The following is a 24858-nucleotide window of genomic DNA, read 5'->3' as shown; positions in this document are numbered from 1 at the left end:
TACCCTGCTTTCAGCTAGGGCTGGGCGATATATCGAGATTTTAATATACGTATATCGATATATTTTCAAACGCGATATGGTACGAGACAATATCGTTTATATCGATTATTTAAAAAAATAAATAAATACATTTTTTTTTTTTTTTTATGATTTTGATATAGCTTATTTTGTGACAAATTGACTTGGATGTTTTATTTGAGATTTGCACAAATGTTTTGTTATTTGCACAACTGTCAACCTCAGTGGAAAAGTCTGCCTGTTACTGTCTACATTGTATTAATTGCACAGTGTATTTTAATTTAATTGTTATGCAGGAAAGGGATATTTGTTTTATTTTATTCAAGAAGCATTTTTATTCTATATATGCAGGCAGTTTATTTTTATTTCATTTGTTTTATACATTTTGATATTGTGCAGACCTCTGTTAATAAAGGTACCTGTGTGACATTTGGCACGAGGCTTTGTATTAAAACTGACTGTTTTTTTAAGGGTTTGCCTCAGAAAAAAATGAAGCTAACAGAGATGCTATGCTATAATGCTTTGGTGGAAACCCCAATTATGGCACGAAAAAAAAATCGATATATATCGAGTATCGCCATTCAGCTAGAAAATATCGAGATATGACTTTTGGTCCATATCGCCCAGCCCTACTTTCAGCACACAGTGATACAAGGAGCTGTGTCAACAACAGAACTCTCCAGACCTTGATAACAAGCTAATGAGGACCGTTAATTAGAATCAGGTGTGCTAAGGCCGGGAAACATCCAAAACATGCTGGACAGTAGATCTTGAGGACCAGGGTGGTGACCACTGATTTAGGACTAACAGCCATTTTTAAACAAAGGACCTACAGACATTTTCAAGGGCTCAGAAACATTTGGACAAAGTCACATTATTTTAAATATAATAGTAATTTTAATACAGGGATAAAACTTCTTTGCAGTCAATGACTTCCTTTTTTTTTTATTATTATTTATAATTTTTATTTTCAAAATGAAGACAGGGACAATAAATAAACAAAAAGGTTAACAACACCACATTTCACATAATCAAAAAAAAAAGGAAACATTACAATAACACAAAAAAAAGCAGTCTTGTCTTTTTTTTTCTTCTTCTTTTTTTTGGTGTTATTGTAATGTTTCAGTCAATGACTTCCTGAAGTATGGAGTCCATGGACAGATATAACATAATACATTTCTTTGCCTTCAAAAAATCATGAGCTGCTTTCACAGTGTGTTCAGGTCATGATCCATCTCTACTGTGAAGCGCTGTCCTGTCAGTTTTCTAACTGGATGTCAGCAGAGAGTTTCACCCTTTAGACCTCAGAATACATCACCCACAGTGAGCCCATACCATAACACTGCCTCCACCGTGTTTGACACATGATGTGATATGCTATGGATCAATAGCTGTTTCTTTCCTTCTACATACTCTCCGCCATAATTTTTTTCATTTTAAGTTTATCCTGTTTTTTTTGTCTAAAGAATCTTTTTCCAGCGCACAAATCCATTGTTGTGGTGTATAATGAATGAATGAATGAAGTTTATTCTGTCATTGCAACACAAAACAACACCAAAAGAAACATTGTACACAGCATTAACATTTCATACAAAACCAAAAAAATGTGTTGAACAATAACTGAAAAGGCATAGGCAGAAGCAAAATGCTTATAAAAGCCTATCCTATAGTACCAACTTTCTATTTTTGGCTACTGACCTCCAGAAAACCAAAAAGAGAATAAAAAAGGAAAGAAACAACAAAAGGCAAAGAAACAATAGAAAAGCAAAGAAACATTTACAGATGGTCAATTACACTTATAAGCTTCAAAAATAGCTTTACAAACCATTTTATTAAATACAACAAAAGAATGACATGTTTTTAAATTTATGTTGGCATCATTCCAGAATTTAACTCCAGTAAAGGAGACACATCTCCTTTTCATACCTTTTTTAGCTATTTTTACTGTGAAATTGCTGACACCTCTAAGATTGTAACGAGTCTCCTGAATTGAAAAGAACCTCTGTATTGGGTCAGGGAGCATTTTTGATTTTGCTTTAAACATAATTTGCATGATTTTAAAATAAAACAAATCATAAAATTTAATAACATGAGAATTTAGAAAAAATATATATGGTGTATAACGATATAAAAGTCGAGAAAACTCATCATTGTCCATATTTTTCAACAGCCCATTCTGTGTTTTGTCTCATATACACTAAAGGTTGAACATTTTTCTAAACTTAAATATTATTTTACCCTGGTATAAACTTGAAAAGATGGCAGTTGGAGAGAGGTAACGCTCTGATGACACGGGGCATACACACACAGTGGTCCTACAGGGTTAGATTTCTCCACTTAATAATCTTCCTGAAGATGGGTTCAGCGCGGTTAATAGCTTTTGCTTTCTTTTGGGTGCAGTTGTACTCCTCGTACTGTTGAAGGCAAACACTAGTGGATCGGTGTAGCAGTTCACACATCATTAGTTGCTCTGTGTTTAGTAGAAGTCGCAGTTGTACACACTCAGGTTAATATAAACGAAGGTTCTTATCGCTCAGAGGTTATGGTCCACATAATTGGAATCTGTAAAAAGTCACAATGCATGAGGACTCTGTCATTCATTTTCAGTTTTTTCATCTAAAAAAGAACATTAAGCCACTTCAGTTGATGAAAAGATTCAGAACTCCAATACGATGTCTTGTTTTCTGATATTAAAGTCACTTCCTCTTTAAAAGGCAACACATAAGTGAAAGCATTTAGCTATACAGTCTGATTAAAATGAAGATCATACTCTGCTCATATTTATGGTCAGAGGTGGACAGAGTACTCGACCCCAGTACTTGAGTAAGAGTACAAATACTACCGGTCAAAATTTACTCCGTTACAAGTAAAAGTAGCTCAGTCAAAATATTACTCGAGTAAGAGTAGAAAAGTACTTGCTTTTAAAGGTACTTTAGTATCCAAAAGTAAATGCTTTTAAATTTACTTTAAGTAAACGTAAGAGTAAGAGTAAATTTCTTATTTTCCACATCAGTAAATTACTATATTTTTTCTAAATTAATTGTTGTGGCTCTGTCTTGACAAACGCAGGCTACTTTGGCGGTATAATTTTGAGGAGGCTTGACGTATTTCCGCTTTACGTACATCCCAGTGGAGAGCGTGCACTGTGATAGGTCTCCTCCTTTGACAGAAACAGCTTGTGTCCAATAGGATTTTAGGGAAGAAGAAAAAAGAGCAGACCTGAAAGTAACGAGTACTTTTCAGCCTTCCTAGAAATTTACTCGAGTAAAAGTAAAAATATTTGTCTTGGAAATGTATTCAAGTAAGAGTAATAAGTACCAAAGAAATCTAATACTCAAGTAAAGTACAAATCCTCTGGATATGTACTTAAGTACAGTACTCAAGTAAATTTACTCCGTTACTGTCCACCACTGTTTATGGTCTACAAATAAATTATCTCATTTCGTCTTCAGAACTTTTGTCTTCAGAACTCACTGCCTCAGACGTGTGGATTAATCATCTTGTCTTCCTCCAATCCTGGCTTTAACTTCTCTCAGCGGCTCCCAGATCTAAATAAAGTCCAGTTAATCCAAACTGCTTATTTGAAATCTGAAATGGGGTGAAAAGTTTGAACTGTTCTCCACAGACACATCCCCCTAGGTAGATGACTGCAGTATAGATTTATTTAGGAGATTTGATTTTAGGAGTGCGATTGTATTTATCCTTTCTAATGTTTTCACAGTTTTAGGATTTTTGCTTGTTAAAAGAATGCTTTTGGTTTTATTTTAAATAAAATGTAACTGTCTCTTCTTAAGTCCTGATGACTGCAGGCCTGTCTTGAAGGTTCTCTCATCTCATCTTCCCGCTCTCTGCCACCCCCCACCCCCCGACCCCCCGCAGGCAGGTGCTGGTGGTGCTCTCTCAGCTGGAGGGAAACGCCGGCTTCTCAATCACCCATCGTCTCGCGCACCGCAAGGCGGCCCAGGCCTCCCTGGGCGACTGGACTCCAACCAAGGCCACCCACAGTCCCCAGCTCACCCCAGACATCGACGGCCTGCACCGGCCCAGGCCGCTATGACCCACGCCCACTTCACCCCTCCCACACTGACTCTACTCCAACCAACTGTCAGACCACTGGAAAATCAGGCAAGGAAAGAAAAAGTGGTGCATGGAGCTCTGAAACAAAGAGGAAGATGTCGTTTATGTGTCGCTTTGGTCGTGCACACGAATGTGAGGCCCAAATGCACAGCATTTTTCTGCTCTTCTTCTAATGCTCCGTAGATGCAGCAGTTTGTCATGACTCGCTCTGCCCCCTGCCAAGTGGATGTGCCATGTCAGGATGAGATGAGGAAAATGGGCAACACGAAATGAACAAAATTATGGTTTACCCGGTTACCTAAGAGGATCCACTCCCACTTTCCATTTTAGACGTTTTTGGTTGCTGGCAGTTTGCGCTGTATGTGAAACAAATCTCAGTTGTCAGTGTCATACGTTTAGAGGCAGCCCTGCTTTCAGTCAGCGTCAAAAAACACACAAAAAAAAGGTGGAGTGCTGAAACTACTGAGCCATCTGTCAGTCCAGAGCCTATGAGCCATTCACCTGATCACATGCTTTCCCTGCACGTCGTCCACAAAGACAGCCCATAAAGCAGGACACTTGTTGGGGAGTTTCTCTCACCAGACCTCAGTAAGGTACTTAAAGAGCCAAACTCAGCTGATTTTATTCACCAGAATTCTTTCTTTTTTTTTCTTTCCATGTCATATTTAGCCTTATTTGTTTTACGCACAACCCACACTTGTGTTTCTTGAGGTTGTAGACAAAGCCATCATTCATAAAGTGCTGTCTGTCCCATCCTTCTGTCATCACCGCCGTGCTGTCTTGTTCACTCTCTAGCTCAGGACCAAACCTATGTTTCGTACAGTGAGATCCATGTCAGTGCTGTAGCAAGTGTATGGTACCCAGATAGCTGGATTTAGCATTTTTCTCTGTTTTTCCTTGTCATCTTTGCTGTGGGCGGTGCTAAGCACTGCCTTGTTTTTTCTGTCTTGTAGAAAGATGTATGATTTGGAGGTTTTTATCTCTGCAGAGGAAAAGCAGCAATTGTACAAATATTTTTTATCAAACTGATTTTAAGTCATTTTCACTCAGCTTTGGTTTTGGGTCTACATGCTGGAGGAGAGTCATGGCATGGCTAGAAATCCAGAAAACCCCTCAGGCAACCTAGCTTTTATTACTTACTTCAGAAGCCAGCATACGTCTTTACGTTTTCTTTTTTCCAGCTTCGTCACACTCTATGACATTCTGTTAGTGTTCATTCCTCACACGTACTTTCCCAGTATGACAGTTTAAGCTTTAGTGTACACAGGGAGAGCTACAGGAACTCTATTTGCCACAGAGGGTTCGTAAAAGAAACTGCCTGGTTTACTTCAGGAGGTCAGGGACTACTTTTGTTTGCTTGGGGGCAGCACAAACGCCTCGGCCGTCCAACCACAGGAACATAACGCAACACGGGAAAAGACGCAGTCCTCAAGAAACAAAAACAAATCATTATTTTGTCAGCTTAGTGCACATATAAAAAGAGAGATAAGAGACCCCTGAGACCTGCAGCCACACAGCTGATAGTTCTCTTCAAGAGTCATCCGTGTTTATTCTGAGTTGCTTGAGTTGTTTTACGTCGGGCACAGTTAAGGAGGCCAACACATTCTCATTTCTCCGGTATCAAAGCCATTACTTCTGATGTTTCAGCTCTCACTGTGTAATGGAAATGGTTCATCAGAGAGAAACTCGCAAGATTAATGAGGTACTAAAGTAAAAGGATAGTGTGTTTTTCTTTGTTAATTATAAGTTTGTGTCTTACAGAATTTAGTTTTTTCAAATCTGATAATAAAAATCCTTTAAACATTCATACAGGTAACATTTATGCAGTGTAAATGGTTTCAAATCTAAACCCTGAAGGAGATGATTTACTTCAGGTGACACTGAGGCAGCAAATATTTTTAAAAATGCATCATTTTGTTTGTGTTGTGAGCACTGTTTCCCCCAATGCTTGCAGTCTTCTGCACAGCCACATCATCCGGCGGTGGCAGGCTGTATTTCATCTTACCTTAAGAACTATTTCTAGGCTGTTGCAAGCATTGGAGCCTTTCTTTAATGAAACTTGATGCTGAAGTGACTGTAAATATGTTTTTCCAAAGAAATCTCCCATGTAATGACCACTTTTATGTGTCTGTTGTGTGAGTGAGCGAGCGAGCGAGCGAGTGTGAGTTTGGTCACGGCCGTGCGGCTGTGAATTTATTGTCTAATTTATTTGTACAAGTGATTTGCAAGGCTGTTTTCTAATGAAAACTGTTGAATAACTGAGCTCATGAACGGATAAAGGAATGTGATGCGGTGTGGCTTTAGTCTGAGCCCAGGGGTGTTTGCTTGACGAGAAATGAATCCTGCACTGAAACACCTGCAAAGACGAGGCACCTCAAAGTTAAGTGTCACTGTTGAATCACTTTAAATTTATACGAGATTCCTTTTTGTTTTGTGCTGTGTTTTTCTTTCTTTGGTCATAGATGTAATTGTTGCATTGTTTGGCTCCTCTTGTGTTGCATTGCCACCGGCTGCTGTGTGCGTTCAGGGCGCCCCCTGCTGCTGAGAAGGTGGTAGTGAGAGAAGAGGTGGTGGAGATGCCTGGTCTCTCTTCCCCTGTGTCCATTTCCCTCTTTGTAAATTGTACACACTGCAAACTTACCTGGAAAAGAAAACATTTAAAAAATATAGATAGGAAGAAAAAAAATCAGCCAATCCTTTTAAACTTGTAAAGAAATATAAGTATGATAGATGACAAAAAAAAATTAAACTAATGCTAAAAATGAAACTGAGGAATGTGTTATATATTTTATTGAACTTTTTTGGGGGGGTGGGGCTGAGAATGAGAGCCTGTAAAAATATGTATGTTTAATTTTCAATCTCAGGTTCCATTGGACCAAATAAATTTTTATTAAATTAAAGTGTATTATTGGTCATTATTTTGAGTTTTCCATTTCGGTCTTTGGCCTGAACTTCCATATGTTTTTTTTTTCTTCTTTGCAGCAGCTATTCTTGATTTATTAGTGTATTTTTATTAGTGTAATTAATGTAACATAAGCTGTCCAGCTTGTCCCAGCTGTCAGCTGGTGAAAAGCAGCGTAGACGCCGTATTTGTCATCAGTCCATCACACTCGCATCCAATCCTAACGTCATCCTAGTAACACTCGCCAACCGACCATAAGGTTTTAGGATGTCTGAAGAAGCCGGGATACCAGCTGAGACCCCAGAAGCACCTGCGTAAATCACACCACCATACAGCCAAATGTATTTGCATATTTATTCATTTATTTGTTTATTCTGTGAGCCACATACACATGTAGTCATGACCATATAAAACAGTTTTTTTTCTCTTGCTCTTGCAGATATCTATTTTCTGGCTGATGGATGCCTCCTCTTCCTTTCCTGCAGAGCGCTTTTTGGCAGAAAACTTCTTGGACCATCATTCCTGTTTTTAATGACGCCGGGATCACGAGAGCCTGGTTGGAGTCTCCACCTCTGCCTCGTTCACCCCATCCCTCCCTTCTCCTTTTAAAGCTAAACTCATGTCCTCCTCTATTCTCCAAGTCCCAACATCTTCCAGGGCAACCCCCCACCCAGCAGTTTCTGCCAGCTGCAGATGACAGCAGTAATATACAGTCCTCCAACCCAGCCTTCTCCGACTCCCAGCAGATTCACCAACAAGGCTTCATGAGGTGGTGACATCCAGCATAAGGACCTGTTCATGTCACCTACTTTCTTTTTCCTAAACCAAGAACAGCCAGAATCTTGAGGCAAAGGTATGAACGCTGAAACATTTCTCTCCTTCTCTTGATGTTGTCACATACCCTTCTTATTACTCACTTACTCACAGCTGGGGGGGGTGAAAATGTGATAATGCTGGTGTTAGTTTGTCATGAGAAGGGCTTGGCATCCTTATACACAAACAAGGTCAGGGCTATGGATATGTGAGGAGAAAAAAAGGAAAACTTCTCATGGGGGGGGGGTGTCTCTTCATTTGTGACAATGTTCTTCCTTGTCCTCTGAAGTTATAAAACACTCATTAGATAGAAGACTTTTAATTTTGTCTCAAGACATGAAAGTCTAAGTCACTCCCCAGCAACACTGAAGAGATACACAGCTCTTCAAAGGAGGAAAATCTCCCTTTAATTAAAAAGAAAATGGTGGGACGAGAACTGTTGCAAGTGTGTGATAAAATTACTGTGTACTCTTTTTTTTTTTTTTTTTTTTTTTTTTAATATATATATATATATATATATATATATATATATATATATATATTTTTTATCCCGGTTTTTTTCCCCATTTTATCACCCAGTGCTCCTACCTAAGTAACAGTCCTGGGCATACTGTGTACTCTTAAATTTAAGAATCAGGATCCGTTGTTATTAGTCACGTTTTCTATATCAAAATGTTGCAGTCACTGATAAGATTTGAGGGAACATTCAAGTCTTCAGGGTTACCGTCCAGTAGGGCTGGGCGATATATCGAGATTTTAATATATATCGATATATTTTCAAACACGATATGGTATGAGACAATATCGTTTATATCGATTTAAAAAATATATTTTTTTTTTACATTTTTTTTAATGATTTTGATATAGCTTATTTTGTGACAAATTGACTTGAATGTTTTATTTGAGATTTGCACAAATGTTTTGTTATTTGCACAACTGTCAACCTCAGTGGAAAAGTCTGCCTGTTACTGTCTACATTGTATTAATTGCACAGTGTATTTTAATTTAATTGTTATGCAGGAAAGGGATATTTGTTTTATTTTATTCAAGAAGCATTTTATTCTATATATGCAGGCAGTTTATTTTTATTTCATTTGTTTTATACATTTTGATATTGTGCAGACCTCTGTTAATAAAGGTACCTGTGTGACATTTGGCACGAGGCTTTGTATTAAAACTGACTGTTTTTTTAAGGGTTTGCCTCATAAAAAAATTAAGCTAACAGAGATGCTATGCTATAATGCTTTGGGGGAAACCCCAATTAAGGCACAGAAAAAATATCGAGATATATATCGAGTATCGCCATTTAGCTAGAAAATATCGAGATATGACTTTTGGTCCATATCGCCCAGCCCTACTTCAGGGTTACCGTCCAGTACAATCTAAAGACGTATAGAAGGGGGGAGGTGGTTCTGTGTGACACCACCAGATGATCACATTTCCTTCCCCTCTTAATTTCCCCCATGTAAGGCCAAGTAAATAAATCATGTGACATGCAAGCAGAGCAGGAGGAGGATGATGAGCGGGTGGCGTGAGAGCTGCACAGGTTGCCGGGACAGAGGAATTCTGTCAAGGGCAGAAACACAATGACGCAGCCTCCAAAAAACGTAATCAATGGAGCCTTGGCTGGTCTGAGCTTTGCCCGGGCCTCTTGACATGAGAGGTTTCCATCAATGGTGCCATGAGAGAGCTGGCGTTGGAGGGAGGCTGTTTTTTCAAAGGATCAGAAGACAAACCCTGCCTCCAGTCTTTATTTACGCAGCGTTTCAGATTCACTGACATTATAAAATGCGATGTATTTAAAGAATCTGCACACTATTACACTATGAATAGCTTGATTTCACTCACTGCTTTGTGAAATTCACATATCTGATAACTGTGCATCTCTATTGTTTTCAATAATGTTGATTCAGGTTTAACGTGAAGAAGATCTCTGAATTCAGCTTTTTATTTGATGATAGTTTGTGAGAGATAGATAGTGAGAAACAGTTAAACGTTATTGTAGAAGGCAGGCATGGAGCGTGAACTGAGTTGGCCCTCATTGCCATTCCATACGTTATGACATGGGTAAGGAAACCGGAGTCAGTAAAGCGTTTTAAAATCTGCTTGTCTAGCTGCTCGGGCTTCTGCATCGTTTGATGGACAGCAACACGGTGTTCAGGGTGTGGAGGTTTTTTTATGGCTTGTGTCAAATAGGACAAACCACATTTAAATCTTCCTTAAATAAGAACTCAAGCATTAAAAAAAAATCATATTGGTAAAGATTGTTCAGGTGATGGGGAAACAAAGTTTGCACTTTATATCATCATTCAAAGGAGTATTTCAGTTTACGAAAAGCAATCATACATTACCAAACATGTAATCAGAAATCAGAATCAGAAATCAGAAAGTATTTACCAAGTAGTTTAACACACACAAGGAATTTGTTGTGGTGATTGGTGCAATACAAAAGAACAAATAGTATTAAAAGAAAAAATTTACAAAAGGTTGTAACTTTTTATTTCACAATAATTTTCACAATTCACATTTTCACATGCATGATTTCTATTATACCCACATTCCTACCCTCCCCATAATTACCCTAGGGAAAAAAAGAAAAAAAAAACATACATTAAGGGAGAACAAAATTAAATAAATATTAAAAAAAATAAATAAATAAAAATAAAAAAATATATAATGGCAGCAACAGCGATATATATATATATATATATATATATATATATATATATATATATATATATATATATATATATATATATATATATCCATATATACATACAAACATACATACCTATAAGGCACAAGTTCGAAAAAAAATAAAGATACTCAGTGGTCCCCTTTGGAAAAATTATCCAGTTTTGAGAGTAATGGGAACCAAAATTCTTGAAAAATATGAGCACGGTTGTATTTTTCTAAAGTTAATTTTTCCAATGGTAAAAAAACTGAAATTTGATCAAAAAAAAACTTGAAAGTTGGAGGGGAATCGTCTTTCCAAAGTAAAAGTATGCATTTCTTAGCGAAGTATGTGATCATAATTAATATCCTGCTTTTTTTCCGGTCTAACTGAAGATCCAGTGTGTCATTTAATAAATACAAATTGGAGCTTAAATCAAAATTAATTTCTAATACTGATTGTGTGAAGGAATGAATTGATTTCCAGAAACTTATTAAAAGATCACATTCCCAAAACATATGTACAAATGTTCCATCGATTTCTTTGCATCTCGGACATTTTGAAGAGAGATCGTTTGAGATTTTGTGCATTTTAATTAGAGTTAAATAAAGTTTGTGAATACATTTAAAATCAAAATGTTGGTTTTAAAGTGCTTTATTCTTCTCTGAATGTAGATAACTGAGCACATGGCATCCCAAATCCCAGCGCTCCCACAGTCCTACGCTCCAGGGACTGACAGTGTCTTCTCCGACCAGTCTGGCTTCTTCTCACTGGACTACCACGTACCAGGACTGTCCAAGGTGATTCTCAACAAGCTCAACCTGAATGACTATGGAGACTACAGGTAAAACCCGCTCACCTTTAGCTTTAAGCAGCCTCTTTAAAACCTCAGCCGTTACTCAAAATCCTCCACCAGCAGGTGTCTTGCTTTGCGAGTGCTCAGTGTCCGGCTGTCTCTAGGGCGGCTGTTGAGGGAAAGGCCAAGGGAATCTCGTTCCGCAACTACAAAGAGATGTTCCAGAAGATGGAGGAGACCTTCAAGTTCTGCACCGGCTGCAATAAACTACCAGAGCATCTAGCCGAGGGACAGACCCTGAAACGCTGTGTGAAGTGAGTGCTAGTGAAACTGCTAGTGAAGCTTGCCTACTACCAGTACTCGAGTTGTAAAAAAAAATCAGAGGGGATGGTGGATTTTATCATATGGGGACAGATAATTTGTGCTGATTACAAATAATATATTACAAATAATAGCAGTGACCAAAACACCTGCAGAAATACTGCAGGAATGACATAGCAGCAGTTAAATGCAGCCTTCTGTAAGCTTTAAATATCCACTGGGCTTACATCAAATACATCAAAACACAACAATAAAAAACAGTTTTCTGAACTTATCAATATGACTCTCTCCTTCACAGGATAAGTAAAATGGATCACTGCAAAAACTCAAAATCTTAACAAGAATATTTGTCTTATTTCTAGTTAAAATGTCTCATTTTAGTAAAAAAAATGTCATTACACTTAAAACAAGACTAATCACTGGAAAAAACAACAATTTTCACCTGTTTCAAGTAGATTTTCACTTGAAATAAGTAGAAAATTCTGCCAGTGGAACAAGATTTCTGGCAGATTTTCCTACTTATTTCAAGTGAAAATTTACTTGAAACAGGTGAAAATTGTCAAATAAGTTATTTTTCTGGTGATGACTCTAAATGTTGAAATAGCAGTAAAACCACATTCATTGATGAAATGATATAAGGGATGGAAAGGGGGGATGGGAGTTTTACAGGGGGGGATGATTTTGACCGTTTTTATTTCAGGGGGGATGCCATCCCCCCTCATCCCCCCTCAACTCGAGTACTGCCTAATACATACTACTATGAGATCACTAAAGTGATCCCTCTTGAAACCAGCCCATTGTGGATGAATTATAGTGTTCTAGCATTAACACTGATTAGCATTAATGGCTGCTGACGTTCAGAATATTTTAAGTAACTGGCACCTCCACTGTCCTTTCTTGAATTCTGTCATCGCGCTGGCAAGATATTGTTTTGGTGCTGTTGTCCAATAGCCGTCATGTGCAAAGCATTACCAGCTGCTATTGTATCAGCAGCAAAATGATAAGCCACTAAAGTCTGCATAGCTCTAACAGCAGTGGACCTTGGCCAGAGGCAAATATAGCAGAGTCCCCTGACTGTGATTCATCCCTCTGCAACTCTGCAACTTATTAAGAGCGGCTTAATGCCGTTTGAAAAAGGCCCCTCCATCCCAGGGAATTTATTAAGAGCGAAGGGGTCAAAGTCAAATGCATTGCTCTAAATTTTGTTTTTGCGTTTGTGTGCCTTGTTTTTGCTTCGGGCTCTCTTCCTCTCCCCCCCCGCCCTGATAAACACTGTCTTTGCTTGTGCATTCCCTTTAAATTCTCAGCTGCCACCGCTCCTCTCATTATCCTTACTAGTAGCAGCAGGCATTTAGACAGGCAGAAAAACAGGAATGCTGAAAGTAAAACCCTTAAGACCCTGAAGACATCACCATCACCACTCATGATCCAGGAACTTGCTGCTGACATATTTCTAATTCTTACCCTGTTTCACGTTACTTTTGTAAAAACTGGTCAGACGTGTCCCACAGTTCATGAATTTGACACAGATTTGGTCCAGATTTATAGGTTTGATATAGGATACGACAATTGTTGCTAGGGATAGATGTCATACAAAGGGGGAAGATGACAAATTAATCCTAGTTTGATGGATATCACCTCGAGTCAAAGCCAAATGTGGGCCAGAGAGCCAAACATTCTCCGACGTTGGCGGGGACAGACTCTAGTGGCAGTTATTTTCTTGGACATCCTTTGAAGCCTCAATAACAAGGTAAAGCAAAACAAGTCTCCCAAAACTCCAAAGTCCCGCTGGTCGTCAAGGTCTCCTCCTGAACTGCGTGAAAACACACATGACCGCATCAGTGCAAAGTTGCATCACCAGTCATATATTCCAGTCTTTGAAGACGGAACAAAACCGATCATCTCTGGCATGAGTTTGATCCTGAATGCCAAAAGAATACTTAAAGTAAGATGCTATTTTTACTTTTACAGAAGTCATTCTATCTGGTGGTCTAATTATAAAGAAGATGTCTGAATAGCACCCATGTTACACCTGTTGCAACCTTGACTGACTTTTAAGAGGTACTTCGAAAAGACAATTGCATACTAGTTTAAAACGGTCCGGGACAGCATGGCCCCCTTATTCTGTACATCGGTAGACCTTTTATTATTATTTATTTTTGTCTTCATTGAACAAATAGAAATACAAAGCACTGCCTGCCCAGCTTTAGGTTGCAGTATACTCCTTGTAAGCATCACGCTAACAGGGGAATACAAATGCATTACTTGCCACTATATAATTGCAGTCCTGTTTAATTTTTGTGATCTTGTTGCATTTTTTCACTGTTATTTGAGGGTTAGGGGTTTGTCAAGTAACAAAGTACAAATACTTTGTTACCTTACTTAAGTAGAAATTTTAGTTATCTATACTTCACTGGAGTAATTATTTTTCAGACGACTTTTACTTTTACTCCCTACATTTTCACACAATTATCTGTACTTTTTACTCCTTACATTTTAAAAACAGCCTCGTTACTCTATTTCATTTCGGCCTTTAAAAAAAAACTATCCAGTTAAATTGCTCCATCCGGATAGAGTGAATTTGGTTGTGGTTGTTTCAGATGTTCTTGTCCAGTTTTGTTCTTACATCCGTTCCCTCAGATTCCTGCAACTAAACTTGGATGTACATTCCAATAAAGGTTAGGATAAATGATAACATGCCCCTGAAGTTTGACTTTTTGCACCATTACAATACTTATAGGCAACTAGTCATCATATCTCCTGCTCTCTGAAACACATGTTAATGCTCAATAGTACACATATATGGTTCTTTAATATATTTGCATTATACTAAGATGCATTCATTTTCAATGGCTTTTGTCCTTAATGGCTTTTTTCCCCCTTACATTACTTTTAATTTTATACTTTAAGTAGTTTTGAAACCAGTACTTTTATACTTTTACTTGAGTAAAAAACTTGAGTTGATACTTCAACTTCTACAGGAGTATTTTTAAACTCTAGTATCTATACTTCTACCTGAGTAATGAATGTGAATACTTTTGACACCTCTGGTTATTTGTTTTGTTTTCTTTGTTGCCCTCCACCAGGTGCTTAAACGTGTACTACTGCACAAAGGATTGTCAGAAAAAAGACTGGCCTCTGCATAAAAAGGTATGCAAGATACTGCGCCTGGTGGCCATTGACCGGCTAGTGGAGTGGCTGATGTTCACTGGTAAGAAAAAGAATGGGGGGGAAAAAATAAGATAATATTCCAATGCTAGGATGCAGAAAATAACATAATGTCATAGTGCACGCAATGTATTTTGTATCTTCTTTTTTTCCATTTTTGGGGGGAATAGAACTCTTCAACTTTGTCTTATCTGTGTCCACGGCTTTGTGTTGCAGAAAGTCTGTCATAAATCACATTGTGTCTCCCTCCCAGGCGATCTCCCATTCCCCACTGGGAATTGGTCTAAGTCAGCCATCGAGGTAAATATGGAGCCAAATCAAGGCCAAAAGTTTTGCTAATTTGAAAATAAAATTTGAACCTGAAAATTCTTTTTTACAGTTTCAATTTTATTTTTTTCAGTATCAAATCTTTTTATTTCAGTTTCAAATCTTTTTTTCTGTTTCAAATCTTTTTTTTTCAGTTTCACGTCTTTTTTTTTCAGTTTCAAATTTTTTTTGCAGGTTCAGACTTTTGGCCCGGATCTGGCGTGGGGGGCGTGGCATCAAATTTAAAACTGAAAAAAAAGAAGTGAAACTGAAAAAAAAAGACGTGAAACTGAAAAAAAAGACGTGAAACTGAAAAAAAGATTTGAAACTGAAATAAAAAGATTTGAAACTGAAAAAAAGATCTGATACTGAAAAAAATAAAATTGAAACTGTAAAAAAGAATTTTCAGGTTCAAATTTTATTTTCAAATTAGCAAAACTTTTGGCCTTGATTTGGCTCCATAGGTAAAGAGTTGGGAGGACTGGCTTCCCATGCAGGGGGACCTCACACCGCGTCTGGACACCATCCTGTCGGGTGCAAACATGTCATTACTTTGGAAAAACGCTTCCAGACCACGGCCGGACGATGCTGACCTGAGGCGGTCCTTGTGGAGAATTCAGAGCGAGTTCCTCTCTCGAGTTCTCACGGTCGGGATGGCCATCCAGTACTTTGGTCTGGATCCGCATGTAAAACCTCTCACCGTTCACCTGGCGGGGGCGTCCCACAACGAGACCATGGGAGCCCGATTGTCGGACTACGATGAGCTCAACAAGATGTTCCCTGGACACCAGGGCATCCAGGTGGTCATGGTGGGACCAGAAGTGGTCAGCGGCCCCATCATGAGACCTCCGCTCAGAGCGTTCGGCCCCAGACAGAGAGTCTACATCAGTGCGTTCAAGGGCCTGTACCACCAGTTCTGGGAGGACGTTGTGGAGAGAGAAGATGCAGCCAAGCCAGACCTGGTGATCGGATTTCATCCAGGTATATACTGCAAACTCACCCGCCAAACATCAACAAACCAAAACTAATCCGTGTCTCACATCACAAACATCTCAAGAGGGACCTGAGCTGAAAATATAGACAATAATTATCTCTGCAGCTATGAATAGAAACAGTTTAGCTTAAGTGGTCAGCTGTCCCAGGGAAGAGGCAACTTGTAACTTATAACCTGTTTCAGGGAACAGAGAGACTGGGAGATGTTGAACTCACTCGATCTGGCCTATTCATTAGTGCCAGGCTTTTATTGGAGATTTGGGTGATTAATGAGAGCAGCTGGGAAAGAGTTTAGCTTGCAGTTGCTGGACTCAGCATAATGTCAGTGAGATGCCCTTTTAAAATGCCCCCCCCCCGCATCATCCACCCACAGTGTGTGCAAAATCATCAATGTGATGCAGTCTTAAGAATAAATCTTTTTTTTTCCTGCCCAAATTATAGATACCCGTTGATGCATTTAAAATACTGCATGAGATGAAGGTCCAGACATCTACCAAGCCTTCCGATGCTCTCACAGGCATATGATCTGTGATGCTGTGATAACTCTGCACCTCCAAAACTCTGGCACCGAATTTGATCCTTGACCCTTTGACCTGCAAATCGGCAGTAAATCCACGACCGAGTTGCAGTTATCACTGCAGGCTCCGCTGGAGCTAAATACACAGGAATCAGCCTTCCTGCTTTGTAAATTGCCGAAGAACGTGGCTGCATTTCATAGCGCAAAGCTAGGAGAGCGCTGCGTAATAGTGCCGCTTATGTGATGGGGGGGTGCAGGCAGTATGGTGAAAGGAATGAGTATGTGTGAAAGTCACGAGGGAAAGAGAGCTAGGCAGGGGGAAACTACTAGATAAAAAGCAGACATATAAGAGAAAGAGGAAGATATTGATCTCTGAAAGTAAGAGGAAGTTAAATGTCAGCTTTTCACGAAGGAAATTGATGCGGCCTGTGTAAAGTGATCCATTCAGAACCAGCCCCCATAAAAAAACGGGGATCTCATTGACACCTAGACTGATCTTTGTTGTTCATGAAACAAACTTTATTTTCATATCTATGAGGCACATCTCTTGAGACCAAATGAAAGAAATCCATTATGATCAGTACTCGAGTTGTAAAAAAAAAATCAGGGGGGATGGTGGATTTTATCATATGGGGACAGATCATTTGTGCTGATTACAAATAATATAATATAATATAATATATTACAAATAATAGCACTGACCAAAACACCTGCAGAAATACTGCAGGAATGACATAGCAGCAGTTAAATGCAGCCTTCTGTAAGCTTTAAATATCCACTGGGCTTACATCAAATACATCAAAACACAACAATAAAAAACAGTTTTCTGAACTTATCAATATGACTCTGTCCTTCACAGGATAAGTCAAATGGATCACTGCAAAAACTCTAAATCTTAACAAGAATATTGGTCTTATTTCTAGTTAAAATGTCTCATTTTAGTAAAAAAAATGTCATTACACTTAAAACAAGACTCATCACTGGAAAAAACTAAAATTTTCACCTGTTTCAAGTAGATTTTCACTTGAAATAAGTAGAAAAATCTGCCAGTGGAACAAGATTTCTGGCAGATTTTCCTACTTATTTCAAGTGAAAATTTACTTGAAACAGGTGAAAATTTTAAAATAAGTTATTTTTCTGCTGTTATTTTTCTGGTGATGACTCTAAATGTTGAAATAGCAGTAAAACCACATTCATTGATGAAATGACATAAGGGATGGAAAGGGGGGATGGCAGTTTTACAGGGGGGATGATTTTGACCATTTTTATTTCAGGGGGGATGCCATCCCCCCTCATCCCCCCTCAACTCGATTACTGATTATGATTAACAGTAACGCATCAACCACATGGGCCAAAATTCACACTGGTGCCAAGCAGTTATTACCGTCATTAACAGTCAGACTATCGCCTTCCTTTGTCTCCTGAAGGTCTCAAAGTCTTAACAGTCTTTTTTTTTTTTTAAAGTTTATCACAAAGAGAAGTGTAACCTCTGGGATGTTTATTATTTATTTATTCCATGTGCATAATTTAAATCACATAAGACCTGTTTACGCTCACTGGACAAAATAGTCACGTAAGACTTTTTCCATCAACACAGGAAAGCTCTCCTGTTTGTTGTTTGATATTTGCCTCTAAGAAGGACATTTAAGCTGGATGGATTTGCTACCATGGTGGCTTGAACCACAGTAATCACCGTAATCTGGTCGGCGTAGCACATTTTTACCACTCTGCACCCTGCTGCTCAAAAAAAAACATCCAAACAGATATAAAGAAGATTGAGATGGTTTTTTTCTGTGGATTTGTTGTTCTTTAATGAGGTGGCCTTTGTCATACTGAGCAGTAATTACGCACGTCCAGAAGGAATTGTGGTCTAACTAAGAAGAGGAAGACGTTGCCAGCTGGAGACTGAACAAGTGTAATCTGTTCGATCTTCAACTCACTTGGGAAAACATTCGACTTTGTCTTTGTCTGGCGGTGTAGAGCGGAACGAAGAGAACCAGCGCTTTCTGGTGTCATTAGTGTAACGCAATTAACTCATTTCCAGGGAGGGGAATTTAGCAGCCAGAGTTTCACTTATTCCCCCTGTGTGATGGGAAACATTGTTTGGAGCACAAAGGAAGTAAGGTGAATACTGGATGTTCACTGGCGTCTAGAAACACACCTCATGTGAACTAAACTGTGGTGCACTTGTCCTGGATATTTCAGTAGGCATAATGCAAAGGTAGGGCTGGGCGATATGGACCAAAAGTCATATCTCGATATTTTCTAGCTGAATGGCGATACTCGATATATATCGATATTTTTTCTGTGCCATAATTGGGGTTTCCCCCAAAGCATTATAGCATAGCATCTCTGTTAGCTTCATTTTTTTCTGAGGCAAACCCTTAAAAAAACAGTCAGTTTTAATACAAAGCCTCGTGCCAAATGTCACACAGACCTTTATTAACAGAGGTCTGCACAATATCAAAATGTATAAAACAAATGAAATAAAAATAAACTGCCTGCATATATAGACTAAAAATGCTTCTTGAATAAAATAAAACAAATATCCCTTTCCTGCATAACAATTAAATTAAAATACACTGTGCAATTAATACAATGTAGACAGTAACAGGCAGACTTTTCTACTGAGGTTGACAGTTGTGCAAATAACAAAACATTTGTGCAAATCTCAAATAAAACATTCAAGTCAATTTGTCACAAAATAAAATATATCAAAATCATATTTTTTTTTATTTTAATTTTTTATTTCTTTTAAAATCGATATAAACGATATTGTCTTGTACCATATCGTGTTTGAAAATATATCGATATATATTAAAATCTCGATATATCGCCCCGCCCTATGCAAAGGTGTACACATTTTGCTTTCACTGCAATAAGTTGGATTTAGATTAGATTAAGAAAGAAAAGATTTCAACTGAGACAGACACACTTCTGGAAGTGTGACAATAACACACAGTAAAACAAAACACCATGTAAGACACAGAGATACAGAGATGTTGGTATCTACAATGGACCTGCACTGATTCAACACAGAACTCAACTAAAGTCATGTTTCAAAGTTTGGGCCGGTATGGTTTGGTTTGGTAAGTCCTGGTTTAGCTCATGTTTCCACTAACAGGTGTGTTGGTTGGATGGTTGTAGCCAGTACTCGAGTTGTAAAAAAAAATCAGGGGGGATGGTGGATTTTATCATATGGGGACAGATAATTTGTGCTGATTACAAATAATATAATATATTAAAAATAATAGCACTGACCAAAACACCTGCAGAAATACTGCAGGAATGACATAGCAGAAGTTAAATGCAGCCTTCTGTAAGCTTTAAATATCCACTGGGCTTACATCAAATACATCAAAACACAACAATAAAAAACAGTTTTCTGAACTTATCAATATGACTTTGTCCTTCACAGGATAAGTAAAATGGATCACTGCAAAAACTCAAAATCTTAACAAGAATATTTGTCTTATTTCTAGTTAAAATGTCTCATTTTAGTCAAAAAATCTCATTACACTTAAAACAAGACTCATCACTGAAAACAATTTTCAGAAGATAAATCTTGTCCCACTGGCAGATTTTCCTACTTATTTCAAGTGAAAATTTACTTGAAACAGGTGAAAATTGTGAAATAAGTAATTTTTCTGGTGATGACTCTAAATGTTGAAATAGCAGTAAAACCAAATTCATTGATGAAATGACATAAGGGATGGAAAGGGGGGATGGCAGTTTTACAGCGGGGATGATTTGGACTGTTTTTATTTCAGGGGGGATGCCATCCCCCCTCATCCCCCCTCAACTCCAGTACTGGTTGTAGCTCTGCTATGTGACAGCATGACATTAAACCCGGGTGACAGACAGTCTCCAGTCAATGAAATCAGAGAAGAACGCAACACAGTCACGAAAGGACAATAGTAGAGGACATCCAGCACCTCCTATTGAGTTCTCAGTTTAGTTTATATTTTAAAAGGTATGTATTCTCATCATCATCATCATCATTTATTTTAACTCACGGCCATGATCACATGGTGTGGAGCACAAGTACACAAACATTTGTACATTTATAGCAAGTGGCGGGCTGTACATGTTCAACTAAAATACTCAATTTGGCAAAATAAAAATCATTTAAACAGAGGAAGGACATTCTTCAAAAAGGTGACATTTAACTTATTAGATTGAAGTAACAAAATCAATTTATTTGGTAAATATTTTTGTCTGAGATTCATTATATTTACATTTTTACATTCAAACAAAATATGAAACTAATCTCCAATACAGTTGACATTCCAGAGGTTACAGAATCTCTGACTTCTATCCAGACCTTTATACCTTCCAGTGACTTTTGGGATTCTGGTGATATTCATCCTAAAATTACAAATGGCCTGTCTATACTTTTGATTTTGACACAATAAGTACTGTTCTAGCTTAAACTCTACATAAATATCACATGATGTCATCCTGTAGAGTTCACTTCGCCATTTTTGCAGAAATTGATCTTTCAACCTTTGCTCAACAGTTAGTTTCAACCAGTCAGTGTTGTTACATGTTTGAGAGAGCCAGAGGTTAGATAAACCACAGTCATCCAGTATCTGCCTTACTAGCAGAATCCATGGTGACTGAAATACATCTGCTTTGTACAGTCTAGTTAAACAATCGTACATTATTCTGCTTAATTTACTTTCTTTACCTTCTACCAGCCTCCCCCAAAAGTGATGACTCTCTTTTTGACCACAATACACAGTGGGAACCTTCCCAGCTCTCCATAGACCATATTATTACATGTTGTTGTTTTAACTTTCAAAATATGTTTGAGGAATTTACATGTGTATAACATGACAGGTGAAACCAACTTGTCAAAAAACTAGAGTGACATTTACAGGTAGTTTATATGTTCTACTTTTACAAAGAAGGGCATACATGGCGCGAGACGCCTGATTGTACAATTCACCAATGGCTATTTTAAAGGAGCCATTATAGTTCATAGTAATCCCAAGATATTTAAAACAAAATACAATTTCTAAATTTTCTCCATTACAAACAAACTTTAATTTACTAATATCGGCTTTTCTAGATCCAAAGACTGTGACCTTAGTTTTTTCACTATTCATTTTTAATTTCCATTTCTCGCAAAAACCACACCAGATCTATTGCTTTCTGTAGGCCATCCTTTAAAGTAGACATAATAATAGTATCATCAGCGTACAGTAGTACCAATAATTGTATATAGTTATCAATGATTACATCGTCAAATGTAATAGACTGGCAGCCATTGCATATCAGGTAATCCTCTAAATCATTAATAAACAGTGCAAACAACAACACCTGCTAAACTTACAAAGAAATCTGACTTGGTTCCATTTACGAAGCCACATGATTTTATATTTTTATACATATTCACTACTACTTCCAAAATACCCTTTATGCTTACTTTTAACAATTTGTACCAAAGTGCATCCCTCCAGACTGAATCAAAGGCCTTACTGTAATCAATAAAAGAACAAAATAGTCTTCTCTTTTTAAAACAAATAGATCAATGATATGTTTCAACAGAAATATATGATCAGTGGTGGAGTAGCTCTTCCTAAATCCTGCCTGGTTTTCTTTCAGGATAGGGTTATCCTTGCAAAACTTAAGTAGTCTGGCATTTAATATATTTGTAAATAGTTTACCCAAACAACTCAAAAGCGTGATGCCTCTATAATTATCACAATCTGCAGCATCACCTTTTTTCTTAAAGATTGGCACAATCAGTCCAGCTGTCCATTCCTCAGGGGAAATTCCTGTGTCAAGAATCCTATTGAATAGAGACACATGTAATGGCATAAAAATGTTTGCTGTACTTTTGATATACTCATTTAGGATTTGGTCAATTCCTGCTGCTTTTCCAGTTTTTAGTTTTAGGATAACCTCTTTAATTTCTTGTTCAGTGAAAATAAAATTCAAAACATTACCATCATATATTTGTTCAGCACAATCAACTTCAGGAACCTCATTTAACTGTACTTCCCAATCAGATATTTTTTTTTGAAATGCTCATAAAAGATTTTAGCTGAGATTGGACACTTCTCCTTATTTCTGATAGGGCCATTAAGTATTTTCCAGAAAAGCTTTAGGTTTTTAGATTTTAAACTCAAAAGCTCCCTACTGACATTAGTTATGTAAGCCCTCTGAGTTTTAAATAACACTTTCTTATAATCTTTACTTTTTAACTTAACACTTTCGGCACTGGTCTCAGTTCTACGTATCCTATGTATTTTCTTTGCTTTTAGGTATTCTTGCCTTTTTAATCTGCAATCCTTATTAAACCATTTTACAATTTTACTAGGCTTATTAACAGTTCTAGTTTTCTCCACTACCGTTTTTTTTTTGGAAATGCGATCGCTGCACCATTAGTCATAATGCTACATATCCCCTTTGTAATTTCATCTATTGTTAAATTATCTAGGTCAAGCAGCAATTTATCTACCTTATCAGGCTGAATATTTCTCTGTTTACTGTCTTTCATAAGTTTCTCTCTGATATAAAGCACTTTTTTTGTTTTAAATCCAGGTTTCCATGCCAACCAGGGTCTGGTAGAAGGTTGGCTTCCAACTCTCCTGCTCCTCAGAGACTATAACATCCCTACTTTCTTCTCCGTGTACAGGTAAACCAGATTCCTGTATCAGATGTTTAACATTCTGCAGCAGAGTCAATATTTCTTGCCCTCTAAGCAACATTTAAAATGTTCGAATCGTAATGCTAGAAGGCCTCATTAACTCATTTTGTGTGCCATCTGCTAACTCCTCTGGAGAGAAATGCAACACTTCCTCTGCGGCAGAGTCTCATTCACGACAGTCTCCTATCACTGTGCAGTGGTCCAAATCCTCGGAAAAGGATTTCTTAACCCTGTCCTCCTTCCTGCAGCGAGATGGAGCTCAAGAGCTCACTGGAGATCCTGCTGGAGCTGGAGATGCACATCGGAGCTAGCGGGCCCAATCCGTTCACCTCCCAGAAACCAGAGCAGGTCCAGGCCAGCCCTAACACAGATCCCGTCTACTGCAACTCCCATTACATCTCTTTTCAGGGACTGCTCCCTCAAGAAGACTCTGTGGGACCAGGTGCAGACAGTTAACAGCTCATCAATCAAATCCATCAAGGAAGACTGGCGCTTAAAAAGGAAAAAGTGATTTTCAAAATAGGTCGGGAGGTCTGCTGTGGGTGTTCCTGCAGCCCACGAGAGATGGACATCGCTGCCACGCAAATACACAATAGACACGAACCGATTTAAGCTGAAAAAGGCACCTTTGCTGCTTCAAAAGTATTTTCATGCAAATAACTAATGAGACTGATTGAATAAATAATTCAAAGCTAATTCTGTTTGATGATGCTGGAAACGGGTCACAAAGGTTTCTCCTCTGTTGGTGCCCCCAGGTTACACAGTTGTTGGATATAAAAGGGGTCATTGTTGTGCATGCATGAGATAAAAATTAGTTCTGTCATCGCTCGATGGCTCCCTGTGATTTGTTCTGTAGACGGACCAATTCCCAAATCTCTCAACGGCTGCATGACACCAAGTCATATGCATACTAATTGATGCTGAGTCCTTGAGTCTGCTGTTTGTCAGCAGCTGATGTAAATGAAGCTTTTTACATTAGCGAGTCTGCTCATTGTACATTGTGTTCTATTAAAATGAAAGAAGTGACGATCGATCCAGCATTTTTGACAAGTGATTTGAAAAAAAGCCTCAAAGGGTTGTTTTGACCCTCAATTACTATATATTGTGATACCCTTTGGAAATGTTGGTACAAATGAGGTGCACAGGGTTCGGGTTTTATATTCAAGGAAGCTGGCGACACATGAATGGATGCGGGACGTGCAAGCAATTTATTTACATTAGACTTTAATCCAACATTTTATTATATAGTGCATTCCAAACACGCAACAATTCAAACAGCAGGAGCCACTGGTGCTCATAAAATTTCCATAAGATAAGTCTCTGTCAATGTGACGCAAGGTCAACAGAGCTGAACAGTGTTTCTCGTGCATTCTGATGATACTGCGAGCTTATTAAACTGTTCAGTAGGCTATACTATTACAAGAAATGGGGAAAATCACAGAAGTTTGCCTCTGCAGCAGTTTTATAGCCACTTCACAACTATTAAAGTATTCCCAGAGCAGGTATCTGAGTGGTAGCCTAGTGGTTACAGAGGAGGGCTGGGGTCTGGAGGATACAGGTTCAAGCCCCTGGATTGCAGCTGAGGTCAACCCCTTTGGGCCCCTGAGCAAGGCCC

At 38.2% G+C, this 24858-nt stretch overlaps 2 protein-coding genes across 4 annotated transcripts in view; both read left to right on the top strand.

The window, feature by feature from the left end:
* Positions 1 to 6995, top strand: part of capn15 (calpain 15) — a 51888-nt gene extending 44893 nt beyond the window's left edge. For all 3 annotated transcript variants that reach the window (XM_061708430.1, XM_061708429.1, XM_061708428.1), the window contains exon 12: positions 3898 to 6995. In XM_061708430.1, coding sequence (XP_061564414.1) covers positions 3898 to 4075 — 178 coding nt within the window. In that variant the 3' untranslated portion in view covers positions 4076 to 6995. The remainder of the gene's footprint in view (positions 1 to 3897) is intronic.
* A 665-nt stretch (positions 6996 to 7660) lies between these two features.
* LOC133419323 (putative protein MSS51 homolog, mitochondrial) lies at positions 7661 to 23732 on the top strand. Its single transcript, XM_061708431.1, has 8 exons — positions 7661 to 7850; positions 11159 to 11328; positions 11445 to 11594; positions 14688 to 14812; positions 15023 to 15069; positions 15540 to 16056; positions 23138 to 23231; positions 23492 to 23732. The coding sequence occupies exons 2-8, from the start codon at positions 11171 to 11173 to the stop codon at positions 23697 to 23699; spliced, it is 1299 nt and encodes a 432-aa protein (XP_061564415.1). The 5' UTR covers positions 7661 to 7850; positions 11159 to 11170; the 3' UTR covers positions 23700 to 23732.
* The last annotated feature ends 1126 nt before the right edge of the window (positions 23733 to 24858 follow it).

This window comes from Cololabis saira, chromosome 19 (assembly GCF_033807715.1).
Source record: "Cololabis saira isolate AMF1-May2022 chromosome 19, fColSai1.1, whole genome shotgun sequence".
NCBI lineage: Eukaryota > Metazoa > Chordata > Actinopteri > Beloniformes > Belonidae > Cololabis > Cololabis saira.
The sequence above is the reverse complement of the archived record's forward strand: the minus strand, read 5'-3'. Positions and strand labels throughout refer to the sequence as shown.

Excerpts from the sequence above, each read along its gene's own strand:
- LOC133419323 (XM_061708431.1), top strand. The coding sequence starts at position 11,171 with ATGGCATCCCAAATCCCAGCGCTCCCACAGTCCTACGCTCCAGGGACT. Across the intron at positions 11,595-14,687 it reads ACCCTGAAACGCTGTGTGAA|GTGCTTAAACGTGTACTACT; the intron begins GTGAGTGCTAGT and ends GCCCTCCACCAG. Across the intron at positions 16,057-23,137 it reads GGTGATCGGATTTCATCCAG|GTTTCCATGCCAACCAGGGT; the intron begins GTATATACTGCA and ends TTTTAAATCCAG.